Genomic DNA, 19,858 nt, shown 5'->3' with positions numbered 1-19,858 from the left:
ATCATTTCCAACAGCAATGCTACTCTGTATTTTAAGCCTTAGGTGATCTATGCAACTGCGCTTTTCTACCCAGGATGAACATTCAATTGCAAAATTCAGCATAAACGGCCTTTCATCCCTGTTTGAATAAAATCTGATTACATAAAAGGCATCTCTTAATGATTCCAGTCACAAAGTAGTGGTTTTACAGTCAGTATATGACTGTAGCCAACTGTTCTCAGAGGCGCAGAAGGACAATATCTGTGTTTCTCACTTTTCCCAGTGTCTTACTTCTAGCTCACTTTTACTCAAGGCCAGTGATGTTTTGCAGATATATTATTCCACAGATCAGTTCAAGGAAAGCCACTTCCACTGAATTGCCATTGCCATCAAACAATGGAAAATGAAGGATCAAACACTTGTACCCTGTGTGCAAGTACCTTGTGTTTTAATAGAGCTATGAGAAAAACATGCTGTACATAAGATCAATGCCTGTAAGATTCCACAAAAATTGTTTTCTGGATTTTTGTGGCAAAATATGCATGTCTACAAAACATACACACAACTGGTTTACTAGTTATGTTCATTATTATCAAATAGTATTTGATTCATAATGATAAATTTAAGTAGACTCCTCAAGAAAATAGTTATAAGCTTTTTATTTAAAATTACCTTCAAAATAAAACAGCTCTCTTTGTAATCACTTAAGTAGCTCTACTCCTACTAATAATGGCCTCTGTATAAGTAACTCTTCATTTACCATTACTTTAGGCTACAATATAATTGCCAAAAAATCAAATGCATTAAGGTGATTAACCTTTTTTAGTTGAAATCCAAGGCAGTAAACTCACTAACTTCAACAGGAGCTGGATTCGTTGTGAAAACTATGGCACTCTAGGTTAAGAGCAATACCTCATCCAAAGTCTAGAAATACGTCTTAGCTATGAATTCTGTCTCAAGAAAATAATAAAACTAGGAAGACAATCCAATTTTACAGAGAAGCAGTACCAAATATTTGAGAAAGAGGTTTAACAGGTCAGATAAATCAGAAAGATATGTCAAAAAATGCAATGCCCACTCTTGAACATATTAACTTCTAAATCATTATTCTAATATACTTTATGTCTTTACATTGTAAGCATCACTGCAAAGAATCCAGGTGTCATTAAAAATGAATTTAAAACACTTTAAAAGCCCATGTATAAAAGCCTTTGGTCTAAAATGAAAACTTATTCTGAGCTCACATTAGGGTTACTTGTGCATAATATGTGCATTCAGCATAAAACCAGCAGTAAAATTACTCAGTAACAAACCCTAACATTATTAATCCACACTTCCAGTGCCTCTGAAAGCCGGGAAACAAATGACCAAACAGAAGCTTTCAAGTAAAGAAAAGTAGAGACAGCACCATGCACTGACACTTGCGTAACACAGTCAAAGAGATGACTCTACAGAAGTTAACTTTTCAAGCTTCACTGACCAGGCTAACTCATGATGTTATTCCCAGAACAGTCACTGGAGATGCTGGTCAGGGAGAAAGGACCCAAAAGAAAAGAGGTCAGAAGTGCCTCTTCTAGCCTCACCTCAAACAACTAGCAAGCCCAGAAACAAAACAATGGGTGACCATTCCCCCTGCATCTTCTTCTTTAGAACTGAGAGCTGTAATTTCACAGTGTGCAATTATTTCTCTTTAAGAATGTTATTACAATAAATTAAGATACTGAAGTGATGTTTATTAGAAACAGAATCTTAATGATGTCATACAAGTGGTGGTAGAGGCCTGTTTATGAGCACCAGAAGCTTTAATAATTACTCACCCCTGCTCTTAACAATGCAATGGGAATGAATTAGGCAGCAAGCTTTTTCACAAAAATTACACAGCACTAGTATATCTCATTTATCTTTATTTGATAAATACACAAGTGGAAAGACCTTTTCAATAATGATACTGTACATTCTGTAGATCAAATATGGTGGGTTTACTTTATGGTGGGTTTCTCTGTGGTGGGTTTTCTGCAAATATGATTTGCACCACTTTTGTCACTCTTTCAACTCTGCTACACAATGTCTATTTTACTGCTCCTGCCACAAATCCAGATGGCTGCAGATGTGCAGCTGGCAACACTATGTTGTCTGACCCTGTTTAGAAGTTTACACAATGCAGTGCTTGAATTAAGAGGAAGTCCCAAGTGCCCTCATTGGCACAGCAGCCAATGAGCTGAAACAGGAGTAGCAAGAGTGGGAAATTTCAGCAAAAATTTCCTAGTACAGGAAATGCCTACAAGACAGAGGGGAGATTGTATACTTTGCTGTGAAGACAGCAGAGCATAAAAACAGCTCTTTAAGGCATGCAATGGTATTCTCAAAACTAATTGCAAAGTCTATTGGCTGAAGTAAACCCAGCTACTCTTCCTCAATATGTGACTGTATCTCTTTCCACTCATGAAATAGTGCATAATGGTTTACCCTAACAAGGATCATCTCCTTTGCACAGATCTGTAAAATAATAGTAAATATGCTGCTGGCTTTATCAGATACCTTGAAAAAAGCTCAAGTGGTGAGAGAAGTGTTTTAAGGATGAATAAGTCTATTTAAAATTTTTAGGTCTTGTGAAGCTCTGACACTGATTGTCTTCAAGGCAGAATTTATAATAGCTGGTTTTTGGTCTCCTGTATGATGACAATAAAGGATATTATATAAAATACATGCTATTATGTAAATGTACAAATACATGCTTTTTTAGCCAGTCTTGGATGCAATCTCATTATTGGAGCAATTTAAATTACTACAAAGAACAGTTCAAAGTGTTCTGCAAAGAAAGGTGCTTGCACACATTCAGGGATAACAATTTAAGTATTCTGCTGTAAATGAATAAATTCTTTGAGGCATTACGTTTTTGCCATTGGTATTAAGATTAAAAGTACACATGAACAAAACTAGGGATACAAGTCAACCATATAAACATGACTTTTTCTGGCAACACATTGAGCATACACACTTGCATATGTAAACATAGTTTTTTAAAGACAGATGCTCTGCTCTATGATTTCCATCTACCCCTAATCAAACAACAATCACAATCAATTCAGAAACAAAAGAAATACTGAGTAATGCTGCAGTACAGAAGAAAAATATTCTATCAGCACTAAACTCATTCACACACAGCACTCAACCTGGGGAAAGCCTTGTGATTTGAAACAGCACTGAAACATGTGATTAAACTCCATCAATATCAAGATAAATCATTAACAATACCAAGATAAATTAACAATCTAGCTCTAGTATAACTGTTCATGCACAAATCTCCTAGTGCTTAAAAGAGAAGCCTAATTTCACAACTACCATTTGGCAGCAAGGCATTAACAGCTACGTGTCCATCCTGCTTGAGTGGTCAGATCCCTTTACCAAGGCAAAGCCTGTCAGAGCACACAGCCCAGCTCTGTACATTCATTCTGCCAGCTGCAGATGTCCCCAAACCACTCACATGGCCCAAGGTCAATCTGCCTACAAATCTCATCTGCCTTTGCTAAATGCTCTGGAAAGAGTCCCTGTGACCGACTGAAGCGCTGACTTCAGTCAAGCGTGAGCACTTGGCAAAGGGGCCCATGCTAACAGCTGGAATATCCCCATACCATCCACATGGAACATGCCTATGGCCTACAGCCTAATGCAGCCCAAGCATTAGCCCATGCAGTCCTCCCCTGAGCCCCTGGATGCTCAGACTCTCATCTGTCACTTTGAATGCATGATGGCAGTAGCCTCAGGCCTGGCCTCGTGGCAGAGCCTTGATACACCCAACAGGGCCAAGAACACTCCTCACAGGAACAGGAAAAGCAGGACCTGAGCAGCGGAGAGGCTCTGGACATCTGGCCCAATCTATGTAAGTATGACCAAAGTACTGTTAATATGTGCCAAAGCTTGGGCATGTCCACACATCGCTCTGCATAGAGCTGAACTCCTGCACAGACCTGCACTTGGTAGGTCAGGCTCAGCCATGAGCCACTGCACCCTGTAAGGCTCCTCCTTCTCAGCACAGTCCTGCCATGGACAGCATGTACAGGCACTCTGCAAAACCCAAAAAATGAACACATCCTGGGAGAAGTCTTGATTAAAGCAGGTCAAGCTCAAATACTTCACCTCATGCTCCCAACAGGCTGCAAGTTCATGTCGTTGGTTACTGCAGCTCAGCTGGCCCGTGATTAAGAAATCTTTAAGCAGAATTAATTCAGTCATGTCTGAGCCCTAAATTGCTACAGACAGGTCACAGAAATCCCTATTACTACCCAAAATAACTATACTCGGAGGCTGAGTTCCATTTACTGATTCTAATATTCAATACTTGATCTATAAAGAGCCAAACTATACATTGATGAAAGAAATCCCCAAAATACTACTCAAAATTTGAACAATAAAAAATGAAATGTATCACTGATCCTTTTTAGAGACAGCATAAAACCTACCAACCTAAAACAATAGGTGTTTCTATATGCTGTACAGAGAAAGAAAAAAAATAAAATCTGGATAGCAGAATACTGTTAGGCTGACTTCTGTTCTTGGTAGCTGCTTTTTTCTTAATTATTATTTAGAAAATTAAAAACTCAGAATGCCTTCATACATACTCTTTAACCTGACATGGATGAGAGGCAAGAAGAAACAGTAGAGAAAGAAAAATAATCTTTTTAAAACATAGCTATACTACATTTATAATTGGCTATACATTAGCAAATGCATATGGTTAATGAAATTTTCATATAAATATGCAATGTATAGTAATCAGACAATGGATATTTATGATGCATTTACACAATTCACACAGAACTACAGACAATAAGTTCTCCAGATTGACAACCAGAAGTGGAATCCACAACCCAAGTTTTCATACTGTATAACCAGGAAGGTTTTTTATGGTGCCTCATACCCCAGTAGAATCCCAAATTAAGAGTCCGTTTTGAATCAGTACTGAAAAACTTCTTACACTAATAGATTCTACAAAGCCTTAATACATACAGTCATTTTTCTGCTGCAGGTTTATTGGTATTTTTACATTGAAAATAAATATATTCTGATCCACAGGTAAACAGAAGTGCTCCTCGCAAAGGCAGTTTGCCCACCAGAGACAGCAAGTGCTAGATCTGCTTTCCTAGTTACTGTCCAACACCATGGTGACTGTACTGTGTGCAAATACAAAGAACTTTGTTTTCAATAGATATTCCTCCGTAAAGCCCAGAGACATGGTATATCCACTTCAGCTGGACTTTTTACTTGCAATCTGTGAGGTTACCACATCTCTGCTAAATAAAAAACCATGCACAATGAAAGCTGGGCCATCATGCACTTCAGTGTATCTGAGAGATGCTGCAAGAGCGTATAAAGCTTTTTAAACATCACTCTGCTTTTAAGGCTAAAAAACACAGCTAAAGCTACTTACAATTCTACTTTGGCTGTCATTTATAATGTATCATATGGACACCCATCTCCTCAATCCTGCATGATGTACAATGAGCAAGAACTGTTTAGCTGAAAAAACTGATTATTACTTCAAGCCTACTATTTTAGATTATAAACAACGATAGAAACTCCTTAATCACTCAGGATTAGTTGGATTAACAACTTCTCACTTAAACATAAGTGCATCGTTTGTAGGACAAGCAGGCATTCAGCTGTTGCAAACAGAAGCCTGCCTGCCTTGTTCACATCTGCTTGCCACTTTACTTCCAGAGAACCCATCAAAGGATGAAGCATATGGCCTCGATATTGTTAGTGTTTGTAAATCACATGCATACTAAACACAGCAGAAATACTTTGCAGTGGAAGTACAAACGTAACTTCTGCAGGCACTGCTCATGTAAGCCATCACAGCACAACAGGAAGACAGACAGATAAAGAAGAATTCCCAAGAAAACACACGGTGGTTCTGAATTTTTAATTGTTTCTCCAGGTTATAGCTCTGTTGGATTAGTGGTTTAATGCTGAGATAAAGCCAGCATCAGACTATCAAATCATGTATTTGTTTTGCTATGTGTCCCAACAGGCCAATGCTGACATCTGGTACACAAAGTTACTGCAGACCTAACAGCGTGATTTATTTTTTTATTCTTAAGTAGAGTTGCAAAGCAATTATCCATTCACAAAGGAGGAGCATGAAATAAATTTCCCTTAGCTTTAAACTTCTGCATTCCAGAAAAGGGCATTCCTCCTCCCCCTCCAAAGAGTGGTTTCCTGAAGTCCCCAGTACTTGCATATTTCAAAAAACAAAACAAAAATGCAGCAGGTTTTATCTTTCCTACAAACATGTGGGAATGGAACAAGAAACCTATCAAGGAAAGAAGTTTCAGCTGAGCACACAGATTGAAACAGGGCTATGATACAGGGATCAAATGAGCCCTGCAAGAACAATGTGATCACAGAGTAAACAAAGTTTACTGGCAATTCCTTATTCATGTAAGGTTTTAACAGCTGAAAAATGTGCCAGCAAGAGAAAGACACATAAATCTAAAAAGCTTTAGCTTTTTCATACATAACCTATTTCAATAATCCAGGAATTATTTTCTTTGATTAGCTAATTAGTTTCTCAAAACCATTCCCATTTGGTTTCAGAGGCTGCTTAGTCTACCCAACTCATATGAGTCAGGATGTAAAACTTTAATCTTTTGTTGCTCTATCACTGTCTTATCAAAAACATCATGAGATGTTCAGATATCATAATAAAAGTTCACTGTTCCCAGAAAAAGAGCACTAGGATAGACTGCATCCCTTGCTGGCATGCATGCTGCATACCTGTGCTGGTATGTACAACTTTTTCAGTAAGTTGCACATAAAACCGAAAACTTGAATACTTTGCTACATACCCTTGGGATTTTTTTGCCCTGTAACACAGCTGCTGGCAACTGTTCATCCTTGCATTATTTATCAAGCTTCCTTGATTCTTTTCTGGAAGAAATGACAAAACAATTTAATCTCCTTCAGGATGCACAGAGGTCACTTCTTCAAGCAGCAGACCAGGAGAAAAGTCTGTTCAATTCTGAGAATCATAGGATGGCCTCAGTAGGAAGGAACCCTTAAAGATCATCTGGTTCCCAATGCTTCAACCAGGTTGCTCAAAGCCCCATCCAACCTGGCCTTGAACAATTTTAGGGATGGGGAATCCACAGTTTTCCTGGGCAACCTGTTCCAGTGTCACACCACCCTCAAAGTGAAGAATTTCTTCCTAATATATATTCTAAATCCACACCCTTTCACTTTAAACCCTTGTCCTCCACTATGAGCCCTCGTAAAAAGTCCCTCTCCAGCTTTCCTGTAGGCCCCCTTTAGGTAGTGGAAGGTGTTCTAAGGTCCTTCCAAAGCCTTCACTTCTCCAAGCTGAACAACCTCAGCTCTCTCACCGTGTTCATGGGAGATATGCCCCAGCCCCTTGATCTCCTTTGTGATCCATCTCTGGACTCCCTCCAGCAGGTCCACATTATTCTTATGTTGGGGGCCCCAGAGCTGGATGCAGTACTCCAGTGGGGTCTCACAAAACTGGAATGGCCCTGTGCTTTAGTTTTTTTCCAATACTGTTAAGGTGTCCATAGAAGCCACAGTGACTTGATACCAACCATGAAGTAGAAAAACAATCAGCCTAAAGTAGATTGAAGGAACACTTGTGAAGGTAGTGGTTTTTCCTGACTAAGGTGAGGAATGAAGAAACAGGTCAGACATGAGGCACAGCAAATTCACAGAAAATATTTTCAGGACTTTCATTCTATATTATGCTTTTCCTCACATTATAACAGACAACTGAGTATTTTGATGTCCCAGATATCACAACCTAGAACCCCTTTTCATGTATGGCACGAAGTTACACACTAGTACAATAGTTTCAGCAAACAACAGGTTAACTAAAAGCTTCTCTGCCACGAGCGTTTTGAGAACTCAGCCTGATAAAATTTGATCAGTCCCTGATGCCACAGCACACAGAATTACAGATGTCAGAAGGAAAATAGGTACTAGCAGGTTCAGATAGGAGGACTGAGATGGGAGACGTCCAGTCACATCACATAGATCTACGTGCTGGAATCAAGTGGTGCATCTCCTTCAGGTCTCTGCATATTCTTCAACTGCTCTTGAGCTACTCAGACCTGGAGCTATTAAAATAGCAAAGACGGTGAAAAGGAAAGCAGACTTAGAAAAACTGTGCACATACTTCAAAAGGTAGCCTCTCTTTTTCAATTTTTCTCGAATGATGTTGTTTTTTCTTAAGTGTTGGGGTACAGCAAACTTCATACAAGAACAGTTATACTGCATCTTTCACTTCACAGTCTTTCTTTTGCCAGGACTCAAAATTTCCTTCTCAAAGGAAAAAGTTACTGACTAAAGCTAAGCTCAAGGCAGAATGTCTCATTTTTGACATCCATTCCTTGTTTGGGGTGTGCCAAATCTAGAGATTCCTCCAGTCCTCTTAAAAAAAAAAGAGAGAATCCAATACTTCATTTCTCAATGGCAAATATTTTTTTCAGTGAAGACATTAGATGTATTATCCTAAAATATATTAGTCTCTAATTGGTTTGCAAAGAAAATACAAATATGCTAGGAATTTGCCTAAGCAAATAGAAGTCTATATTTTATGGATAAGTACTGTAATCATATATTTGTTACTTGGAAATAAAAGCAAACACCATTTGCATAATTGAACTGTTTACATATGTTAATGAAAAAGTGTCATTATCTCCTCCTGGCTTTTATACGGCAGTCAGCATACATCTTAGGTCTAATACATCACATTTTATACCACTTATTGTTTAAAAAGTTTTGACATTTTAAATAATCCATATTAGTATGTGGAATCACTAAAGAATCCTTGAGTGCACTTCACACTATTTTTAAAGAGGTCAAAATTATTAACATCTACCAGAAAGAAACAATGCAGAACTGATCACTCTATGGATTCTGAAAACATGAGACACTAGCCTCACCGTTCTAGAAAACATCTCTACTGGAAGCTAAAGGATTAGACTGACGTGTATTTCCCAAGCTACATCTGTCATAACAAGTTTAAAAAAGCAACCAGCCCACTGAGCAAGAACTGGCACACTGGGAAATGGCTTAAATAGCACTGAGCCCTCAACTAGCAGTTCTATGCTTATTACATATTTGAATAGACTCAAATCAAGAAGCTATTTCCTGTCACCTTCACATTTGACTTTAAGATAAAAAAACAAAAATAAAAAAAACCCCATGTGTTGAGAATTCCTCAGTATACCAGAGATTTTGGGGTATTAGTGCTATGGACACTAGAAAGACAGGAGCACTGCCTCTGCCCAAGTCTCAGTCTTCCCTCACAGAATATCATAATTAGAGCTTTTCCACTCTTCTGATTGCAATTTCTACCTCATCCACATTTTAAAAAGATATTACTGCTTGTATGCCTAATGCTCCTTATGCAAACACATCTACTCACTCAAGTCATTACCTGTGCCTAAAAGTATGATCTAGGAGACCTTCAACACATAAAAGTCTAACACTGGAAGGGACAATATATTTTATTATATGTTAAGCTGCAGTTGTTTTCAGCACTTTTTGAAAAACAGACTAAAGAAAAGCAACTGTTTGAACCCTCAACATTCTCCAGTGGAAGAACTCAAAATGTATTTGGGAGAGAAGAAACAGTGCCTACACCCTCTAGAGATAACCCAGAGAAAACCAACATTATAATAATGTATCTTCATTTCATGGAATCTACATAAAAGCTAGGAAACCAGCTAGGAAAAAAAAAAAAAGGCATTTCTTCTCATCTTAGAGCAAGGTTGTTGGATTCCTCTACAAGTTTCCTACAGTTGCTGCAATACCTGTGAATCATAGAATGGTTTGGGTCAGAGGGGATGTTAAAGCTCATCTAGTTCCAGCCCACCATGGGCAGGAACACCTTCCACGGGCCAGGCTGCTCAAAGCCCATCCAGCCTGGCCTGGAACCTGCCAGCTGCCACAGCTTCTCCAGGCAACTCTGAAGCTGCAGGGGCTTTAAGCACAGACATCTTAGCAGACAACAAATTTGTTACAGCCAAAGTGAATAGCACAACTTGACTCCTTACTAGATCCTACACAACCTATCAGATATTTAGAATAGAATAGTTCAGCTAGGAGAGACCTACAATAATCATCTAGTCCAGCTGCCCACCAAGTCATGGCTGACCAAATATTTGGTAAATACATGGTAATTACTTGACCAAAGACTGTGGATACACAAACCCAGTAAGTCCCAAGTACAGAGCACAAAACTTCTTTCCTTCAGTCAGTTTCCCTTCCCCATATCAGAGCACTTGACTCAAAAGATAGAAATTTTTAAAAAGCCACCACAAAAACAAAAAAATAAAACCCAAAGAAAATCCTCAACAACAACAAAAAACCAAACCAAATGAACAAAACCCAACAAAACAAAATAAGTAAAGAAAAAAATCCCCACACACAAAAACACCCAAACAAAAAAGCCAAAACCCTATCAAAAAGTCAAGCATTCCAGCAGAGCAAGCAATCTCTGCTTCTGCCCTGGGACTGCACTTCTCAGATCACACTCCTGAGCACCTGTGCCTTGCCAGCCAGCTGCAGCTGTCCCTGGATGGCATGGGGGCAGATGGGCTGAGGAAGCAGATTGGCTCAGGAATGAAAGCCTGGCAGCAATGCTGCACCAGGGCTGTAGGAATGTACGAGCAGGAAGCAGCATTTTAAAGACTAACCAGAAAATTTCCAGGATGAACACAGCACTCACAGTACATCCCTGTCAGATGACACAGGCTGTTATTCAGGTCTCAGCACATGCCTGTGGCTGCCCTCTGAGCAGACACGCAGCTCAAGCCCATGGCCTGACACTCAGGGCTGCTGCAGCATCTCTGATGTGGCACAGGGGTTCTGGATGAGCAGCCACATGGCAGCTTCACAGCAGCCAGAGAACCACTGCTGATGAGATGCTCATCAAGACAGGTCCTGCTACTGGTTCTTTACTTCTTTAGTTCTCTACTAGCAGGCATGCAGAAAAGAAAATCATTAGAAAAACTATTTTTTTATGATTTTTGAGCAACTTCACTCAAACTCAAGCCAATGGAGCCATTAATTGAGTCACATTAAGATAAACTGGCTTAACTTGAAGCACTCTATGGCTCCAATTAAACAAGTCCCATTACTCAAGAAAACCTCAGTTGCTATTAACACCAAGGTAAAGATTCTGCTGCTCTACCTCATAACCCCAGAAAGAGCATTAATCCCATACACCAAACAAGCAAGAAAAAAAAAGGATTTTTTTAAAAACCCTCATAAATTTTATTATTTAATATCCTGTGTTCAAGGACAATACTCGTGGGAAAAAAAAGTGAAATTACATTCACAGAGATCTATTTCCTTCACTAGCCCACATTTGCATGTAGTCTTTACAGACCAAAACAGGGCTATGTTACATGATTAATTTTTGTATTTCATCTGTAGAAACAAAATTACACAGAACATGTACATCCAAAATGTCATAGACGAGAAATAAACAAAATGGAAGAGAACCTAGTCTCTGAAATCTACTACAACTGAAAACATACAAGTTGTTTTGACAAAGAAATTTTACTTTCACCACTCCTTTCAATGAAAAGAACAAGCAAAGGCAATGTACATGTTCTGCACAACTGAGTAAGTGCCATCCTGGGTAAACACTAAGTCCAAGAGGATTGCTCAAGGCAAATCAGAACACAACTCTATGCAAAACCTGAAAAATCCACCCATTTAATAAAGTTAACTATTAGACTTAATGCTGTTAAATTAATGAGATTCCCAGAAGCTAAATTTTTGTTTAATAAAATGAAATAAAAATGCTTTTTTAAAAAGTGAAACACAGGCATCTACAATGTGGCTTTCCATGCCCTGACATCCCAAAGCATGTCATCTGCCCAAAAGACTGGTGACTGGAAGATGAAACACAGTTAAGTATCATTAAATTCTATTATTAGCTTTTTAGCAAGGCTAATTACAAGACTGCCAACCCAAAATGTCATGGAGATTGCTCTGACGTAATCATCTAGCACCCAGGAAATGAATGGAAACTACCAATCCATCTTGCTGACACATAACAGGAAAAAAGATGCTCGACATGAATATCTGACATAATCTTTATAACTTCCTGAGGCAAACAAAAGAAATAGAATTAAAAGCAAAACAAACAACACACACCAGCATCAGAGAAGCATCAGCAGAAAAAAAAACACAACAAAATTCCCTTTTTGAATCTCAACAGTATTTAGGGGTTCAAAAGAACAAACAGGCAAATAAAGTGGTCAAATAACTGATGTTCAAATCAAAAGAACCCAACAAAGCCAAAATGCTACACAACAGGTTTTGCCAAATGAAGAGATTGAATCCCTTGGGAGAAAAAAAAAATTAAAAAGAAAACCAAGTCCTAACACTAAGGCTGATCCTGACCATAAGGTTTTATATTTGATACCATCTGAGATTTCATAATGCTACAAAAGCAGAAATTGTGTCTGGGATTACCACAGCCTTAGCCTCATGAGGCTTTTTCGACTCCTATTTTGTTACATTTTCCTGAAAAAGAGTTATTATGATTTTAAAAATTGCTATCCTAAAAGGCCTCTTCTTATTGCATTTTTTATTATTCCAATGCTTACAGTTGATAAAAATCAACTCTTTACAAGGGCTTTGTGCATGTGTAGCTGTGCAGGCACCTGGTAAGTCTAGATATAATCCATCCCCAACAGTCAAATGCTCTCCTCTAGGTCTTTCCTCCTCAGTATGGTGAGGGATCACTGAATGATGCTAATGCCCTCGTTATCTGACAACAGAGTACCTTCAACAGCTTGAAAGGAATCTCACTGCTTTTCCAAAAAGCTTTCCCTTAGCCGTTTCCCAAAAAAAAGTACCCGATAGAAAATCGATTAAATAAACCACTTTTTAGCCACACCTGTTTAAAACTGATTGACGGAAGATCATGTTCAATTAGAGACACAGGTTTCGTTTGCACACACATCAGTAACTGTGACATATGGAGACAACTAAATCAAGTAAAACTGCTCCTTGCACGTACCAGCTGACTTTTAGAAAACAAAACTGACAGAGGGATTTTCTAATTAGTACCGGATGACACATCAGTAAGTGGCTGCTAAAAGCCGGTTTTCCTCAGGTTGCCCATCTATCTGCAAGCGACGCGCGTTTCGAAAAAGAAAAGATAATTTTTTACCAAAAGGAGTCGCACGGGGCTGGAAATACAGGCACTGGCAGTTACATAAACCGGTGCTAAAAATAAACTTGAGAGGCGCGGTGGGCACGGCGGGGCAGGGGCCGGGGGCGGCAGCGCTGCCCGCCGGGGCCCCGGGGCCGGCCGCAGCCCCGGAGCGCGGAGGGTCCCCGCCCGCCGGGCCCGGCCCGCAGCCGCCCGCCGGCGGCACTGCTCCGCCCGGGACCCGCGGCCCGCCCCGGCCCGGCCCGGTCCGGCCCAACAAGTCACCGGAGCGCGGACACGGGCGGCCCCTGCTTACCACCAGCACGGGCACGCCTGCGGTCAGCGAGTAGAGCAGCACCGGCGGCACGGCGCTGCGGTCCTCCGGGCCCGGGTAGGGCTTTCGGTACGCGCCCTCGTAGCAGAAGAAGCCTTGCACGTTGACGGTGAAGGTGTCCGTGTACTCGAAGTAATAAGCCAGCATCACGGTCCCTGCCATGATCACCATCTGGAAGTAAAGCATGCTGGTGAGCGGAGAGGGCACTCGCATGTACGTGGGCTCCGGCGGCCGCGGCAGCCCCTCTCCCCGGCGGCGCGCTCCGCCCGCTCCCCGGCGGCATCCACCGCGGGCGGGGGCGGCTCAGCGGCGCCCGGGAGCGCGGTCAGCCCGGCGGGGAGCGCGGCAGGGCAGGGCAGCGGGTGCCCGGCCCGCCGCTCCGGCAGCGGCTCCAGCGCGGGTACCGGCTCGAGCGGCGGGCGGGCGGAGCGCGGCGGCGGCAGGGGCGGCCCCGCCCCGCCCCGCCCCGGGAGCAGCGGCCGCGCCGGACCGGGCTGCGAAGGGAATTGCTCGGCCCCCGCACGGCGCCCACGGCACAGCTCCGCGGCCGTGATTAGTAAGGGAACCCTCCGCTTTTTCTCCACCGCGGGTCCCTCTGTGCACCGACACACACACCTGTAGGACGGGCGTGCACAGGGCAGCTCCCGCAGGTGCGCCCCGTCCCGTCCCGTCCCGGAGCCGGCGGGAAGCGGCCCCGACACTGCCAAGAGCCGCAGCTCGGACGGGCCCGGGCAGGAACGCTGATCGCCACTATTGGTCGGGGTGGGAAGGATCTCAACATGGAATCACAGAAGCACAGCATCAGTTAGGTTGGAAAGGACGTCTGAGATCATTGAATCCAACCTATGGTCTAACAGCACCTCGTCAACTGGACCATGGCACTAACTCCCACATCCAGTCTTTCCTTAAACACCTCCATGTATTCCTGTGTGATACTGTGATTTTACAAAATAATTCTTCATTTTTTGCTCTATGGGCTTTTATGGCAGCAGTTTTGGAGATACATTGTAGTTGTGTGTTAACAAAAGAGGCCATCATGGAGTTTAAAATTAGATTCCTTAACATACCCCCAACCCAGTAAGTTTAGTGTGTTTATTTATATTTAAAAACTTGTAAATATATAGCATTTATCCTGAGCATATCTGCTTGTTTGGGTGATCAGATATGTGAAATACATTTGACTTATACAATCAGCTTGTGCTCTCGCTCATTTCTGGCCACAGTAGAAGTTCCCTACAGTCCCACAACTACCCACCCTGACCCCCAATCCTTCCAAAACTGGGAATTGATGTAGAGTCTTTGGTATATAGATAGCTATGAAAACAATTAACACTTAAAGTTTTTATTTAACAGCTATATAGAAAATTGGTGGCTGGCCTTGAATCTATCCTCACTCAAGTAACATCCTAGAATAAGAATAGAGTCTGCACCAGTGCTGAGAGAAGTCAAACACATAGGAACACAAAAGAGTTCTATTTAAAAATACATATACAGCAATACACATAAGAATAGACAACTGTGCCCAAGGCTTGTACAGATTCACGCATGTGTGGGCTCTAGTCTGGATCCCCAGAGCCAACAGATAAAACAGTTACTTAAAGGTACACACCCCACCCCAAATGTTACAAGGGTGGAAAATACTCTTAGTGGACACTTATCTTACATAGTAAAGGTGGTAAGAAATAACAAATGAGATTAGATCACCCTGTTTTATAATGAGTAATCATTCTTCTAGTGCTGTACTTTGGCTTTAACTGGTCATTTTCCTCCCTTTCTTGAGAGTTTTTTCAATATTCAGTGATGTTAGTCTCCGTGCATTTATTTTTAATCAGCCCTTGAAGAACACACTCGTCATGTCTGGATTCCACATCCAGTCTATTTTTATGTGCTTTTAACACACTCTCCAGAAGAATCTAAATCATGTAATTCGCACTGCACTCACCAGACTTAGCTGGATAGCTCCCTACCTTTGTGAAAAATCTGTAGTGAGACCTGAGACATCTTGTGGTGAATTCTGCCTAGCACAAATTCTATTTTTCCCATTTCTTTAGCACAGTCTAATACACATTACCATACACATAAAAATCGTAATCCCAGGAATTGCATACAGACACCCTCATTGTTAGGATGTATGGCCTGATCACAAGACAAAAGTCAACAGCTGGACTGCAATGAGCACAAGACTCAGCTCTTCAGTTCTGTTTGAGTGCATGCCCCATAGAAATGCTGGTGGCATATATCTTTCAAATATTTGCATGGAGGAAAATCAATCTTTTTCCAGAAACCAGCTGATAAAATAGTCCTGCATTTTGCTATCACAAACCAACTTCTGTTTATAGATGTACCAATGTTCCACAGTTAGCTGACCAAGTAAAAGCAGAGATAGCTTTTTATTATAATGAACATGTTTATTGCCTGCACAGTTGAATATGCAAACATATATTAAACCAAACATATAGAAGCATAAGAACACAATCCCCAGTGACTAATGCAACCAGCTAAATGTATTCTGCAACCACAGTGACATGCACGAGGGAAGAATGGCAGAGAAAAGCCCAGAACCCACATTTTTTGTTCCAGAAGGCTATTCATATATTAAATTGTCAGCTGAAACTCAGATAACTGACAGACTTGTTTTGAAATTAACTTCCTTGGGAATATTGCCACTGACCTCAGAGTAAGAGTTCCCCTGATGTTCCTCATAGGTTTATCTTGTTCTTTTCATTTGCTACCTAATTTTAAGTAAATTTTCAGCTGAGGAGACACAATGTAGAGCAGGGCAGACAAAGAGAAACCTTAGACACACTTGTTTGCAATATTTTGAAATCATGACCTTTATTACAAAGAGGTATTTCCAATGCCAAACCAAATTCACTAACCTTTCATTTGCTTACATCACCACTGCTTATTGTATTTTCTAGTTATAAAACATTGCTCTGGCAAATGGCAGTAAAGAAACAGAGCCAACATAACAAAGCCTTCTCAATAGGAAGGAAAATAAGAATTGATATCAAATCATCCCACTATTTTTATCTTTCCTGTTAACCTCTTTCATGCTTTATCAGAGTGTCAGACGCTTGAAGCCCCATGACTGTTTCACTGTTAGATCTCCACACTGCTACACTAATACACTAACCCAGCCCTTTTTGAGACAAATATTGCATCTGTGTTGATGGCACAGCAGCAGGGAAAAGACAGAATGAACTATAATCTCTACAGATATTTTTAAGAGACAACTAAAAGGACATTTTAATTGATAAAGTGAATTGTTTAATGATATACTGTGGTGTAAATCCTAAAACCCAGGACATTTGCTGCTAAAATGTATGCTTGTAGGACTATAATAATGCAAGATAAAAATAATTTCCTAGCAGCTGGAGCAGCATCAACACAGCATCAGAAATGGGGGCTCACACAGAATACTTGCAGTGCGATTCAAACAAGTTAGGCACCAAATGTAAGTTTTTCCTATGGTCTTAGTATGCAGTTTACAGAGACAACTCCATTAGGTGACTAAGCTCTACTACATTAGGGCAGGATGAATCATTTTCTGAAAATGTCATTCATTACATCCTAAAAAATACCAGCCTCTTATGATAACACTTGTAAGAGTAATGACACAAGCTTTGATGACTAGCTTAGACTAGCACCCTTCTTTTAAGGAGTTGTAGTGAGATGTCATCAATTCTACTCTTAACTTTCACTGACACATAGATAAACTAGCTCCAAAATAGGAATTATATTTTCCAAGACTCAAACAGCAAGAAAAATGGTAAAATTAGTAGCAGCATAAGCATTACTGTTGTATTTATATTGCAGTATTATGTAGAACTGGACCATATTTTTCATAAAAGACAAGATTTTGCCCCAGTAAGCTTGGGTACCTCATATGATGCAGTGCAAGTAATATGAGAGAGTGAGCAGATGGAGATGAAACAAATGAGGAGGAGGACAAGGCAGCAATGAAATTATTGAATTTGATATAATGAGCAGCAGTCACACCACATTAGATGTCTAGTCAGTATTTACATCAGTAATATAATTAATCTTTTAAAAACTGCTTTCTGTATTCAAATTAAGAAGTATAGTTCTTCATGGGTTATAAGAGAAACTTGGGATACCAGTGGGACATCATGTACCTAAGGCCTGTACATTCTCAGAATTAAAGCCTGTGTTACCATATCTACTGTTATTTATAATACAAAAACTTAGACACAGTTTTGTCAGTGTGAAATGAAATAAATCACTGGTACTTGAAAGCTCAAATAACAATTGTTTAATCTTTCCTACGATAAATTTAGGAAAAAGCCTACCACTCAGAAAATTACTACCACAACTACAAATTTCTTTTCACTGATAGACACATTTTTGGTAACTGCAATGCTATACAAATTGACTGTACACTTGGCAATCTTTGGTATAATTGGCTCAATAAAAATCATATGACTAGCCTCAGAATATGTAAATAAGCTACCTCATCTCATTCACCCAGAATTCTTGTAATTTCTTGTAATGAAAGAAAGCCATTTCCCAAGGTAATTAATGATCCCTTTAAAGATTAACACAGCAGATTATTGCACAGTGTTTGACACAGCACTAGCCTATTCATGGTGCAGTATTCAAGTGGGGGAAAAAGAAAAATCACACAGACCTACCCTGTGCAGGACACTATATGTATTCATACAACTGATTTTGTACATAATCTAAAGTTAGTTCAGACATTTCAACAATGCCTGAAGGTTCTACAGACCAGTTCAAAAACTCTCTTTACATATTACTGAATTAATTTCACTCATTTGAATATGACAATTTTCTGCACTTCTGTAGTTTGCCTTCTTCTTTGTACATTTTTATTATAAATAGTCAGACTAATTAAGATAATTTATTGACTAAGGATTCTGTACTGCCATTAAGGGGATACACTGAAAGTAAATGTTTGCCCACTCCTCAAGTTTCTGTGTTGTCAGTATAAAGCTCTCATCAAGCTGAAAATCCAGAAGTGTGAAGGAAGGAAATGGTGAGCTCATCAAGACCTTTTTGGGGTATCTTATTCTCTCACCCCCAGTTTTGTTGCCTATAGAAAATGGACCCTCGAAGTCTCCAGTGTTTTTGCAGACCCTATAATGACATCGGTCAAGGATCTATAAACAGCTGAAGTTATCAGAGAGATGGAGATGAAATTCTGTTTTAACTGAAGCAGACCTTGTTCATTTGCAGGAAAACTTGTGCAATGAATCAGTCCTTGTGTAGACAAGGACTTGAAAGCTCAGATAATTGTCACAGGCTGGCTGTTTTAGTGGCCAGGGTTGCTGGTCTCTATCTGGATGAACCCACCCTCTCATTTTTAAGTTCCACACTTTAACAGAATTACAACTAATTTTTAGCTCTGCATACTTGCTGTCATTATCTTTTGCTAATTCCATGACCGAAGAATAAAATACTTTGTGACACTAAAGAGGGGAAGTGTAAAACGATCTGAAAGTGCCTATAGAAATTAAACTGTGGCTTTGCATGGGACTCTGCATGGAGCTGTGAGGTCTTCCTTTCACCTCTGATGAGTCCCCAGTTACAGAGTAAAACTTGCAGAGTGAGTTCCCTCTTTCCTTACCCCAGCTTTGCCCCTAGCAATTGTATCCTGGACAGGGAAGGTATACAAGACTTCACTTTCAAGCACAAATCTGGATGTAAGATTAAATTAACCCACTTATTGGCTTTCTTTCAGAAGGGAAAGACCAATGGACTAATATAATAAATTATGCACCAAAGGCACGGAGTGCTTCCAGCTCTGGTTGCAGTTTAATGTATGCGGCTCACGCTGGCAGGAGTCCCACACTTCCTCTGTAACTGTTTCTGCTGGGTAAGCTCACACACAGTTGTGCCATAGAACTACTTATGTTCTTACAAATTATACCAGACATTTCTCATTAGCATTACACCTGAAATCCCATTCCTGAGTTGGAAATTATCTGTTATTTCATAAAATTACAATGAAAAGCACAGAAAAAGCAAGTTCAGGGTATATCGGCAGCAGCACTTCAGTGGAGAAAAGGGAAGAAAAACCCCAAGCCCACAGAATTTACCAAACAGAATTACAAACAGTATCCATTGCTACCAGGTAATTGTTGAAGAAAACTAGATATAGTGCTGATTATTTTCTTAGATTACTTTTAAAAATCTAAATATTAAAAATACTTAAGTCCAGTTCATAATACTCATCAGACCTGCTCTTTGCTATCCCCATGTATCCCTCTGCATTCATGATCCATGGAGATACAAGAAATATGTATCATACATTTCATTTGACACCAAGCCATTCACAAGACATTCATGTTACATTTATGTTTTCACACATGTGCCTC

General features: G+C 40.2%; 1 protein-coding gene across 4 annotated transcripts in view; it reads right to left on the bottom strand.

Moving 5' to 3' along the window:
* Window positions 1–19,858, bottom strand: part of PLPPR5 (phospholipid phosphatase related 5) — a 146,701-nt gene that overhangs the window by 87,911 nt on the left and 38,932 nt on the right. For 2 of the 4 annotated variants that reach the window (XM_064428152.1, XM_064428153.1), the window contains exon 1: window positions 13,482–14,577. The exons of 1 other annotated variant lie outside the window; for it this stretch is intronic. In XM_064428152.1, the coding sequence (XP_064284222.1) occupies window positions 13,482–13,712 (231 nt within the window). In that variant the 5' untranslated portion in view covers window positions 13,713–14,577. Of the gene's footprint in view, window positions 1–13,481; window positions 14,578–19,858 lie in introns of those variants that run through there. One more of the 4 variants, XM_064428155.1, reaches the window with a different exon arrangement.

This window comes from Passer domesticus, chromosome 7 (genome assembly GCF_036417665.1).
Source record: "Passer domesticus isolate bPasDom1 chromosome 7, bPasDom1.hap1, whole genome shotgun sequence".
Taxonomy (NCBI): Eukaryota; Metazoa; Chordata; class Aves; order Passeriformes; family Passeridae; genus Passer; species Passer domesticus.
Note: the sequence above shows the minus strand (reverse complement) of the source record. Positions and strands in the feature narration are given on the sequence as shown.